This window comes from Rutidosis leptorrhynchoides, chromosome 4 (assembly GCF_046630445.1).
Source record: "Rutidosis leptorrhynchoides isolate AG116_Rl617_1_P2 chromosome 4, CSIRO_AGI_Rlap_v1, whole genome shotgun sequence".
Classification (NCBI taxonomy): Eukaryota; Viridiplantae; Streptophyta; class Magnoliopsida; order Asterales; family Asteraceae; genus Rutidosis; species Rutidosis leptorrhynchoides.
Window position 1 is genome coordinate 584665091 of NC_092336.1, and position 13132 is coordinate 584678222.

Genomic DNA, 13132 nt, shown 5'->3' on the forward strand with positions numbered 1-13132 from the left:
GAAAACCGTAGGATCAAATCCGAAGGAATGGTCCATGAAATTGGAGGATGCACTCTGGGCTTTTAGAACAGCCTACAAAAATCCAATTGGTACCATACCTTTTAGACTCGTTTATGGAAAAGCATGTCATCTTCCAATAGAAATTGAGCACAAAGCATTTTGGGCTTTGAAGACATGTAATCTTGATTTGCATGAAGCCGGACGTCTACGGTTAAGCCAACTAAACGAATTAGAAGAATTAAGACATGAAGCATATGAAAATTCGTTAATCTATAAAGAAAGAACGAAGAAATGGCATGATAAAATAATCAGAAGTTCAAAAGAATTTAAAGAAGGAGACAGAGTTCTTCTTTTCAATTCACGATTCAAGCTATTTCCTGGAAAATTGAAATCAAGATGGTATGGACCATTCATAGTTAAAAGAGTTTTCCCATACGGAACAACAGAGTTAATAAATTCAAATGGGATTGAATTTAAAGTTAATGGTCACAGAGTTAAACATTACATACATGATCCAATGGAAGTTGACAACGAAGTTAATCACAATTTCGACACCACAGCTAACTAAGTGTATGGAGAATCAAGTCTTTTAAGGATAATATATGTTTCTGTTAGAGTTAGATATTCTGTTTTCGTGTAGTTCTCGAGAATGGAATCCGAATGGTCTTCCCCTAGCAGACCCTAAAGAACTAGTCTTCTTCATCCATTCTGAATTTTTATTTTTTTAGGTTTTACGAGATGAAGATTCCTTTGATTTGAACCATGGTCTAATGCTGCAAGCTATGATTACTAAACGTAATAATGACACACTTTCGAGTGAACTGGTATCATTCATAAGAGGCAAAATGGACGGAGTAAGAAAAGAACTCAGAAAAGATCATCATAAAATACATTTTGGTAAAGGAAAATCAAAATCCGCAACAAAAAGAAGAGCACGACACCTTGAAAGATGTTATAAATGTGGAAAATGGTCACACGAAGGTAAATGTTCAAATAATCAAACATATTCAAACACCGAATTTGTTACTCTATGCAGAGAAGGACCGTTCATATGTTTAGAAGAAAAGATATTGAAGAATCGAGGTTACGCTTACGTAGCTATGGAAAATCAAATCACACGACTCTCCTATGAGTCAGCTAAAGCAGGTCTCTGAAAATTCTTTCTCGCAGGTAAGTATGTACAGTTTTTATTTTTATTTTTATTGCTTTTAACCTTTTGATAATAAACGCTGAATCGTTCGCTATAAAATATTAAATTGGTATTCAATAAAATTAGGTATGAGTAACCGAAATTATTGATATCATACAAAAATTTATTACATCACTGCGAAATTTACCGTTTATTGTTAAGGTATAAATATCTTTAATCAATCAACCCAAAATATTTCAGAAATTCGTCAGGAGTAAAACTAGATTATGGAACCGAAATTACTTTACCGAAAAGAGAGACGTATATTTTTGATAATATTTGATTGATTAAAGTGTGATAAAAGACCAAAAAGATTTTTAATTTTTACCTTATTTTTAAAATTTAATATATAAATATTAAATTAATATTGTAAACTTTTTAAAATCAATATATTTAAGTTTGTAAATATTTGAAAAATTAATATTTTTAATATAAATTTGTATGTATAATAATATTTATATGAATTTTTAATTTTATGCATTTTAAATTTAAGTTTGGTGTGAATTTAAAAACAAAAATTTACTTTATTTCATTAAGTTAAAAATTTGATATTTAAAATTCGTCGTGAGTTGAAGACTAGGTCGTTGAACCGAAATTGCTTTACCCGAGGGCGGGACGAGAACTTTTATTATCATTATTTTTAATCTTATTGAATTAAAGTATGCCAAAAACATAAAAAAAAACCCAAAAATCTTTGCTTTTAAAACAATCGCTTTAAAAACGACAAATTTTAAATTTTGTCGAGGGACGAACTAGGTAAACATACCGAAACTACCTAAAGTAAAAGGAAACAAAATTTTAAAAAATTATTCATTTAAATTGTTTTAATAAATAAAGATTTATAAAAAAATAAAATAATAATAATAATAAAAATATTATGTATGTTTGTAGTTTATCTTATGTACAAAACAGGGTAAAACAACGCAATTTCAAAGACTGACATTAATTTCAGCAAAATCTACTAATTTTGACGACAATACGAAAAACAAATGTGATGTAACAACAAGACAGAATGAACAAATGATGTGCACCATTTATCATTCATAAACAAAAGCCAATATGAAGGGAAACTTTGGTAAAATTTAATCATTTTTCTACGCTAATCACCCTCAATAATTTAAATTGTACTGATTTCTTGCAAATGAGGGCATTGCAAGATCTTAAGTGTGGGAAGGGGTTAACTTCTTTCAGATTTTAAATATTTTTTGACTTATATATTTGGTTACCATTAAAAATACTAGTAACGCAGTAGTTGTATTAGAATCTAGTGCTCTCTGATAATAAAGAACAGCCCTAGTCTTATATACTGACTACCCAATTTTAGTAAAATTTTTCAAAATTTTCAACTAAATGAACTCAAAATTATGTTTATGCATATTTATGAACGATAAAACTAGGTGTTAACACCGAAATTATTGTTACCTCGGAAAGGACATAAATTGAGAAACAACCCAAAACGCTTGAATTCATTTAAAATGGAATAGAGGAGAATAAAAAGGCAAAGAAAGGAAAATAAAAGCCAAGTGTGGGAAAAATTTACCAAGTTATTTAAAACATATATCACATATTTTTGTACAAATAATCGAAGATACTTTTGTTTTGGACAAAATTAACCGTTTTACTCGGTAAATTGTAATATATTTAAAAGAAAGATGGATCAACACGATGAATCAATTCCATCATTAAAAGGAAGTAAAGTCTTCCGAAAAAGACACGCGCTTCTTGATTTAGGTCAGGAAGTTGTCGTCCTGACTAGCTGTAGGTTGATGAAAAATCTAGAAAAATCATCTCTAAAATTAGCAGGAAATCCACGGACCTCAGCATTAAACAGGGTCGCCAAGTGGTCAGACTTATCCTAACCATGAGAGGATCTGTCTCGTACAATGGGGGACACCGTGCAAATTAGCTTATAAGACTAATGAATCAGATCCCCAGAAAGGATAATCTCCTTAAAGATCAAAAATCAGCTTTTAAGACTGATATTACTCAATCCTTGAGATTGACCTTAAAGATTGAGAATTCAAACTCATGGAATTCGATGATATCTAAACTCGAGCTTGAACGAGAAAATATTTTGATCAAATTACAAACCGATTTGTTTTTTGAAAACCCTATTTTCAATGCGTTCATTACCATTGAACGTAAAATCCTAGGAATTCACCTGGAATTCATTAGGTCACCTGAACCAAATCGGGTGTCAACCGTAAAAACAGTGGTTGCATAGCATGGTCAAAGACAGGACCTTGTGCCAGACCGAAAAACTATAGGGTGATCTTTACTATTGCTCCTACAAAGGATAGTAATTGCATCCAACACGATATAGACCATAATTAAAAGCATGTCACGGGACATTGCCTTAACAGTTGCTTGTTCAACGCTTTCCTTTACAACCGGACGGTAGTTTACCGAAAGGTAATATACGGAGCAAATATACTGGACGTGTTGCTTTCCCAATACAAGGTTAGCAAGTGGGTGACACAAAACCGCAAGTTTTTGAGCTAAAATTTTCAAATCTGAAACCCACAAAACCCACAAAAACAATTTCGCAAACACCGGTGAAGGGTTATTCCGGAAAACTTATCTTGGGTAAAAGCTAGATTAAATTTTCAAAAGATCAAATGTTTTCATAAAGATCCAATTTTCTAACGGGTCTAAATTTTCATAGTCATGTGGGACTGTAAACCACATCGTTACTACCATTGTTCATACTGCCGTATAGAAATCACTGATGTACAAAGTGTGAAGAATAAAGAAGTGATTCTAGTATTTTTATTTCAAGACTATATTGCTTGAGGACAAGCAACGCTCAAGTGTGAGAATATTTGATAATGCTAAAAACGAACATATATTTCATAGCATTATCCCTCAAGAAAGACAAGCTTTTAGTTGCAATTGTCCTATTTACAAGTGATATTCATTTAAATAATAAAAGGTGAAGACAAAAGACAGATTCGACGAAGTGAAGACACAAACGACCAAAAAGCAAAAAAGTACAAAGTACAATCAAAGAGGTTCAAATTATTGATGAGAAACGTCTAAAATTACAAGAGTACGAGCCGTAAAACGCAAAGTACAAGATATTAAATTATACGCAAGGACGTTCGAAAATCCGGAACCGGGACCAAACTCAACTCTCAACGCGCGACGCAACGGACCAAAAATTACAAGTCAACTGTGCACAAGAATATAATATAATATATAATTAATTATATATATTATTATATATATTAATTAAAAGCCGCCCACGTTTTGGATCATAATGTGAGCTGTATTTAAGATCTCCGCACTCGCGGAGTTAAGAAGAACAAAAGCTCCGCACTCGCGGAGCTGCACAGTAAAACGTGGGCCTATAAAAGGCATCGAATTCTGCACGAAAATTCACATCTTTTTCTAATCTATCTCTCACTCTCTACGTAATATATATATATATATATATATATATATATATATATATATATATATATATATATATATATATATATATATATATATATATATATAATTTATAATTTATAATTTTAATTTTAATTTTAATTTAATAATAAAAAGGGTATGTTAGCGAATGTTGTAAGTGTGTAAGTCGAAATTCTGTCCGTGTAACGCTACGCTATTATTAATCATTGTAAGTTATGTTCAACCTTTTTAAATTAATGTCTCGTAGCTAAGTTATTATTATGCTTATTTAATGCCGAAGTAATCGTGATGTTGGGCTAAATATTAAAATTGGGTAATTGGGCTTTGTACCATAATTGTGGTTTGGATAAAAGAACGACACTTGTGGAAATTAGACTATGGGTTATTAATGGGTTTTATACTAACTTAACGATACCTCATTAATTTAATATAAAGGTTATAATTTGACGTATCTATAAATATCCACTTACGCTTAATCGGGTACGGTGGGCGAGATATCTATAAATACCAATAATTGTTCATTTTACCAGACACGGAACTGGATTAATAGTTAATGGATTAGTTGAAACAGGGGTGGATTACATTCAAGGGTAATTGGTGTAATTGTTAACAAAGTAATAAAACCTTGGATTACACGCAGTCGATAACCTGGTGTATTCATTAAACAAAGTATTAAGACCTTGTTACAATTTGAATCCCCAATTAGTTGGAATATTTGACTCCGGGTGTAAGGATAATTTGACGAAGACTCTCGCACTTTATATTTATGACTGATGGACTATTATGGACAAAACCATATGGACATATCGAATAATCCAGGACAAAGGACAATTAACCCATGGTAATAAACTAAAATCAACACGTCAAACATCATGATTATGGAAGTTTAAATAAACATAATTTCTTTATTTCATATTTCATCGTACTTTTATTTACTGTCATTTTATTTAATTGCACTTTTAATTATCGTACTTTTTAATTATCGCAATTTCATTTATCGTCATTTTATTTATCGCACTTTTATTTATCGCAACTTTTATTGTCATTTACTTTACGCTTTAAATTAAGTTATTTTTATTTTTAATATTTTACATTAGGTTTTAACTGCGACTAAAGTTTTAAAATCGACAAACCGGTCATTAAACGGTAAAAACCCCCTTTTATAATAATGATAATACTTCTTATATTTATATATATATTTATATACAAATTTAGTTTTAAAAATATAGCGTTAAACTTGGCTAGTTCCCTGGGGACGAACCGGACTTACTAAAAACTACACTACTGTGCGATTAGGTACACTGCCTATAAGTGTTGTAGCAAGGTTTAGGTATATCCACTCTATAAATAAATAAATAACTGGTGTAAAATTGTATCGTATTTAATAGTATTTCCTAGTAAAAATATTATAGTATTTAGTACCCCTTCGCTTTAACATCAGGTTCAAACGTGAAAATAGAACCATTGTTCGAGGCACCTGGTCGGTGATTTCAACCTTCGATTTTCACAAAATTGTGTTTATTGGAAATTACATTTTTCAGTGAAGATTCGATTTCCCAGAATTGACACAACGTTCTCATATATGTGGTGACAGTATTGACATAGTAACCTCCACTATCTGAATCATCTATGGTGCTGCTTCAAGCTTCAATTTCATGAACAAACACCGATTTCATGTTTTGTCGTTACTGACATTGCTTCTATTGTGAGTTCCTTTTAATCATCCATGGTGACGTTACCGCCATTGATTTGGATCAGAAGGTTTTGATTTCGACTTAAATATACTTAGAGTTTTGATTTGTATTTAACTAAGCTTTTGATTGAGATTGAAGGTGTTCATCACAACAAAAAAGTTGCAGGTGAGTTTTTAGGGTAAAAGGAAGAAAAAACTGAAAATACCCTCATGTGCCTAGCACATGTGATTACTTAACGGCAAAAATTGACAGTCAATTGACGAAGGGATGATCCATGGAAAAAAATCATACTCAGTAATTTAAAGAACTACATATTATACCCAAAAAAAAGAAAAAAAGAAAAACAAGTTGAGAGACTACGCAAACATATTTAGGTGAACCACGAGGACTATCTCCATAATTATAAATCTTTATATTTTGAAAGTCTCATTTTAAGATAATAACTAGTTGTGGAGCCCTCGCTTCGCGCCGGGGGCTCCGTTTTGAATGCGAGTTAAAAAAAAAGTCTTGATCTATTTTGTAAAAAAGAATTTTTTTCGACATAACATTGAAGGGTATCGACATAATGTGAAAGTTGCTGCTTTTAGCGTTCGGGTTTTTATTTAAAAAAAAAAGTTAGTAAAGTGGGGGTTCGATTTGTATTTTAATAAAAGGTAGTGGGTTAAGTTTGTGAAATTTGAAAAAACTTTACGTATAAAGTGGGGGTTCGATTTGTATTTTAATAAAAGTTAGGGGGTTAAGTTTGTGAAAACTGAATATTAGTAAAAAACAAAAAAAAAGTTAGTAAAGTGGGGGTTCGATTTGTATTTTAATAAAAGTTAGGGGGTTAAACTTGTGAAATTTTGGAAAAAATATACGTATAAAGTGAGGGGTTCGATTTGTATGTTAATGAAAGTTAAGGGGTTAAGTTTAGATAAAGTGAAAGAAGTTAAGGGGTTAAGTTTGGGTAAAGTGGAAATGAATAGTACTATTCATTTCCACCTTATCATTTAGATATAGGAACTATTCATTTCCACTTTATCGTTTAGATATAGGTATAATATAATAATGTGTAAACAGTATATGTGATTGTGTATATTATATTATATAATTTAAAACAAAATCATATTATAATCTAGCTTACACATAGCAGCTAAAAGTAGGCCATTATTTACGTGAAGGAGTAGACGTAATTACATGGTTTGCAATAAACTCTAGATCATGATGCGGAAACGAATCATAATCCTCACACACTTGTTTCTTACCGTGTCTCGTTTTATCTTTATCTTTTTCTCGTCTAGGGCTTCCATGGAACACTGAACTCATTCTATTAAACCGCTCCTTAAACATGTTTTTTGTTTTCTTTTTACCTTCCTTATTTTCATCACTGTAGCTCAATTCATTTGTGATGACACTGCTTGTTGCTTCCGCATCTTTGTGGACCTTATTCTTGTTCTTTTTGAGCTTAATCGCTTCTTTTTGGACCTTATTCTTTCCCTTTTTGGGCTCACTCGCGTCTGCTACACCCGGCCCCACGCGGTGAACCCTTATGCAAGTCTCTCTTAAAGCTTCAACACGGACCGATTCAAAAGTATCAGTTGCCATTATGGTAGAGTTTGCAGGAAAGTTGTGTGGAGTATCTTCTTGGTTAATTTTACTCTCTTGTGTATTGACATTGCATTGTGGGTCAACTAAACCTTTTACTTGAACCTCAATAACTTCTATAACAAGATGCAAGCTTCCCATCTTAATATTTTCAAGAGGCAACCATATGTCATGTCTTTTGCCATCTCTATAATCATTAATCTTTACACAACAATCACTGCAAAAAAACATTAACATGTACACATTTAAGCCAATCCTATTTGTGAACACGAATTTGTATATACTTGTTTTAAAGTAATTAATCATGGAAGATTCCTTAATAACCTAATCTTGTGTGCATCACTAAGAAGCACATTTCAAAGTCTGTGAGTTTGTGAACAAAATAAGAAATTATTTTATTTTATGTCATCAGAAAAACAAACAGTTCGCAGTAAAAAAATCTGCGAGCACGCAAACATAAAACATCTACAGTAAAAACATCACGAGATAATCTAGCTAGTTAAGTTGTGCATTTGAGTAAATATACTCATTCTCAGGGGCGAATTTAGGGGGGGGGGGGGGGGGGGGGGGGGGGGCTCCCGCCCCCAGTCGATTTTGAAATTTTAGTGTAAAAAATTGGATTCTTTTTATTTTACCCCCAACTCAAAAGTCATTTGCTCCAAACTCAAAAATCATTTGCCCCAAAAGCTACATTTTTGCCTCAAAACCTTCAAATTTTGTCCACAATTCTCTAAATTTTGCCCCAAAATCTTCAAATTTTGACCACAAACCTTCAAATTTTATCCAAAAACCTCAATATTTTGCCTAAAAACTTCCAATTTTTGTCCCAAAAACTCCGTATTTTGCCAAAAAAATTGCTACGGTTTAAAAAAAAAATTTCGCCCCCGGTGAAGAAAAATCCTGCTTCCACCACTGCTTGTTCTTCCTGTGTAGGCTGAACGGAATAGACTTATAACTAACCGGCCAGTTCTATATAATACGGAGTATGAGTTTAAAGTATTGCTCAAGAGAAAAGGAGACGGTAACAAACCCAAGAATATCGAGATGTTTATCACCGAGGACGATTTCAAGAAGATTTGGCGAATCCCATGTTGTAATAGGAATCCTGAATTTTTCATACCATTTTGGAGATGCTGTCTTCTTTTGGGTCTTGGTTCTGAATCTATATGCACCAAACCGTCCTTTTACGTAGGGATCCAGTAACCCTGAACAGCAGTTTAATTAGTAAACAGGTTCTGTAAATGGTTTTATGGAGATTTTAATGTAAATTTACCATTTATATCTGACGGTTTCAGATTAGACCCTTCCAAAACTTCCACCAATGCATGACCAACTAGCTCCTTCGCATCGACTGATAACCGAGTTTCTAAATTACGTAACATAAGAATTTAATTTCTAATCCTACCAATAATTAATACTATGTATTAGTAACACTAATCTCACATTAGTTTTTAGAGTTAGAAGGCTTGTTATACCTGGTAGTGTGGAAACTAATTTCTCAACATCCACCACCAAAGTATTAGGCTACAAAACAGTACACGTGTTTAGATCATATCAGGGCGTTTAAGTCATTACGAGCCGGCCCATTTAAATAATTAGCAATAAATTACTCAGAGCCCTTGCCCAAATTTGCAAGTTCCACCCACAAGGGAAATAAAAAATACCTCAACCACAGTCTCCTTGAATATAACTTTAAGAAGTTCGTCCTAATCAAGCAAAAATATACATTAAAACATGCATCAGATTATGAGTTCATCATTGTGATCATACAAAATCACTTGTGTTGAAGTTAACCAAGTACTAACCAGCCATCCAACAAGTCGTGGAAGTTCTGTAACATCGTGACCGCGAGCGAAAATTGATTTTACCGTCAATTCAAAACAATGCGGTTCATCAAAACACACTCTCAAATGTCCTAAAAACGGCCATTTTGGGAGAAACTTTATCCCTACCAATACCTGAAACGAAATCTAAATATCACATTCTATAAAATCAACATCAACATCATAATATAACGCCCCTCAAAGTTAGACCACCATTAACGCAGCGTGGTGGTCTGAAAACACCACCATCACGCCTCCATCGCGCCCCTGTGCGGCGTGATGGAACGTTTTTGCTCCGGCGCGATGGGTTGATCACGGAAGGAAGTTTCAGTGGGTCAAGCCAGTGGGTGTGTGCCACGTGTCCAAATGAGCCGTTGATGAATTGAATTTCTACAAATTGATCTGTTATAGTTTAATTTGAAAATAATGAATGTAAATCTAATATCACTATATATACCACCCATTTTATAAATAATAAATTTTATAAATAATAAATTATTATATCTCTATAAAAACCACCCATTTCATTACATTTTTTTCACAAAAATACTCGTTTCTATCACTCTCATTCTTTCCATTTTTCATTAAACACTCTCATATCATAAACACACTCAACTTTCCATTTAAAAATGAGTCAAACTCGTGTTGTTTTAGAGGTTAAATTCGGCGGTGAATTTGACCGCAAAGTGAAAACGTATTCCAGTGGTGACTAAAAAGAGTATTCTTTGGAGGTGCGCAATTTGATGTTACCGAATGTACTTGCATTTTTAAAGGAAGACATACATGTTTACCACAAACAGATATGGTTTTTCAAAAACAAGAACCTTCCGGCCAAAGTTCTTGAAGACGATGAAGACTGGAAGAATCTGGCTGGTCGAGCAGTGACACACAACGAAAAAATTGTGATGTATATCGAATTTTGAGATGACAGCGAGTATGTTGTGGATGATGATGATGTGGAGGATGTACCATCGGGCCACAATACGACACCGACGACAAGTTTTATTCGGATGATTCCAATGATTTCTAATAACGTTGTTGTTGTTTAATTATGTTTAGTTTAATTTAAAAAAATATATATCCGTTTTATGTTAGTAATAAAAGTAAAAGTGTTGTTTAAAAAAAATTATTATATTCTATTAACAATAATAACAATAATAACAATAATAATAATAATAATAATAAAATTAACAAGTTATAAAAAATGAAAAAGAAAATAAAAATGTGGGACCAATTAACCCATCACAGAACCATCACGACATACCATTACGAACTCTATCACGCCATCACCTATGCCAAATCAGCACTATACCACACAAAAACACCCATCACCCCATCACTATTAGTAATGGTCTTAAAACAACAAATTAACATAAATTAACTCAATATTTACAAATTTTAACTATACATCATGTTACAAGATAGTAGCTAGGCAATACTTTAAGTTTGTAAGGACTCGAGACGGGTCATTACAAATTCCCCACTCAAAATCACGACATTCACGTATACATAAGCAATAACCAAGATCCATTGTTGGCTATATACGTCCTTCAAAGTTAAAGTAATAGACTAACTGATCAGTTAACCTATAGTTAGAGATTATAAGGGACTCGAGATGGGTTGTTACATAAATAGTCATTATTAAGACAAAAGATTAGAATAATAACGAACCTTTCCTTCAAGATGTAACTCTGTAAGATGCAATTTAGCCAACAGTCCAAAACACACTTTTTTGGTTAGTTTCGCTGCTAGTATTGCACTCATGTCATCAACAGTATGAAAACTTAGTCCCACTTTCAAAACCTACTCAGAGGAGTTCAAATCGAACAGGAAAACGTTAAATCAAATAATCTAATGAATAACAAATCTTGTTCGACAAAAATTAACTTACCAAATGATCGTCACTAGTAGATTGATGAAAAATCCTCATTTCAGTAATCATTGGAGGAGATCTCCCTAAGTACAACTTTTCAATACTAAGATCTTTCTGCAAATATACACCAAGATTATTAACTTTTCTTTTTTTGAACTGCAGTTAGAGTCACCGACGGGTCTGACGGGGTCCGAGCCCGATGTCAGAACACACCCACCCGAACATATTTCCTAGGACGAACCATAAAAAGTACTAAAACTAACTTATAAATAGTACGAGTACTAATTATGATGAAAACCATACCACGGCCCATGGTTTGTACTTTCGCAAGATCCAAGGTATTATAGGTAGTATAAGATGCTGTGAAATAATATCTTCTAGACATATAGGCCAAATCTTTTCAATCAAATGGTTCAACCATTGTACTGATTCAGATTCACATAGTACCTACAGTTAACAAAAGGGAGCTGATGAATATTAAAGAAACAAACATTAATCCACTAAACCAAATTATTATCAAATAATCCAAACCTTATATTTCACTAATCATGTTTATTCATGATTAGTGCTTTCTGTAACATAATCCACTAATCATGTTTATTTATGAAAGTTTAAGAGACTAACCCTTTCTCGATCGGTTTGCCTTCTTTCTTCAAACCGCACTTTTCTTCTGAATTTTGTGGCAAACTTCTCCTGAACCTTTAGCAAACACGCATAAAATATCTAAGATAAAGAAAAACCTCAAAAGTGAAAGTAGGACAGTTTTTTTGGGACAGAAGGAGTATTCAAAAACCTTGCTTACCATATAAAGATATATGAAACTGATGACGTAAACTAACAGGTGACAAGAATTGAATGATGAGAGTAACCATATAACCAACAACACAATGCCGATGTGATGAACGATTGTAATCTCCATAAAATATATGATTGAAGGCAATGTAGGATGTTTTTTAAAAAGAAAAAGATGTTTTTATAATCTATAGCGCTTTCAATTTACTCAAGTGGATACATTTATGTTTGGTATGCCTTAAAAAAGTTGTTTACAGTTTATAGAGCTTTTAACTTGCTCAAGTTGACACATTTATGTTTGCAATTCAAAATTGTCGCCTTGTATTGTTAACTACTTGCATAGCATTAATCGAGCCGAAAGAAACGTACCATTGCAACTGTTAACGGATATTAGACGTAGACTAATATTTAGCGTATCTCATATTAAATGTAGGCATATCTTGTATTAAATGTAGAGATACGATAGATAGATAGCAAGAGACATGATCCCTAAAATCAAGGGATATGAGCTCAGATCATGTATTATATATTTGGCTTGTTTGATCAATAAGAATCATAGAGAATTAACATTCTAACATGGTATCAGGCCAGACAACTCAATAAAAAAAAAAAAAAAAACAAATCAAATCTTCCTTTTTATTTTCCTCTTTATCTTCTTCTACTTTATTTAATCAAAACCGATATATTCCGGGAACCCATTCCTTCTACTTCACCCAAAACCATCGCCAAAAACACATTCACCATCACCCCTAAATCGCAAACA

The 13132-nt window shown here is 32.7% G+C and overlaps 1 protein-coding gene across 1 annotated transcript; it reads right to left on the bottom strand.

Annotated features, from left to right (window-relative positions):
• Window positions 1–7418: 7418 nt before the first annotated feature.
• Window positions 7419–12496, bottom strand: LOC139845527 (C2 domain-containing protein At1g53590-like). Its single transcript, XM_071835778.1, has 11 exons — window positions 12380–12496; window positions 12202–12276; window positions 11881–12024; window positions 11596–11691; window positions 11376–11507; window positions 9687–9839; window positions 9546–9587; window positions 9357–9405; window positions 9155–9247; window positions 8912–9086; window positions 7419–8098 (listed from the first exon to the last, which is right to left on the bottom strand). Exons 1-11 carry the CDS (start codon window positions 12494–12496, stop codon window positions 7444–7446), a joined length of 1731 nt encoding a protein of 576 aa, XP_071691879.1. The 3' UTR covers window positions 7419–7443.
• Between the last annotated feature and the right edge of the window lie 636 nt (window positions 12497–13132).

Bases quoted from the DNA above. Each gene is read 5' to 3' on its own strand.
- LOC139845527 (XM_071835778.1), bottom strand. From the start codon at position 12,496: ATGGAGATTACAATCGTTCATCACATCGGCATTGTGTTGTTGGTTATA. The intron at 9,840-11,375 runs GTTCGTTATTAT...ATTTCGTTTCAG, and splicing joins AGTTACATCTTGAAGGAAAG to GTATTGGTAGGGATAAAGTT. The intron at 9,087-9,154 runs GTAAATTTACAT...ACTGCTGTTCAG, and splicing joins GAAACCGTCAGATATAAATG to GGTTACTGGATCCCTACGTA.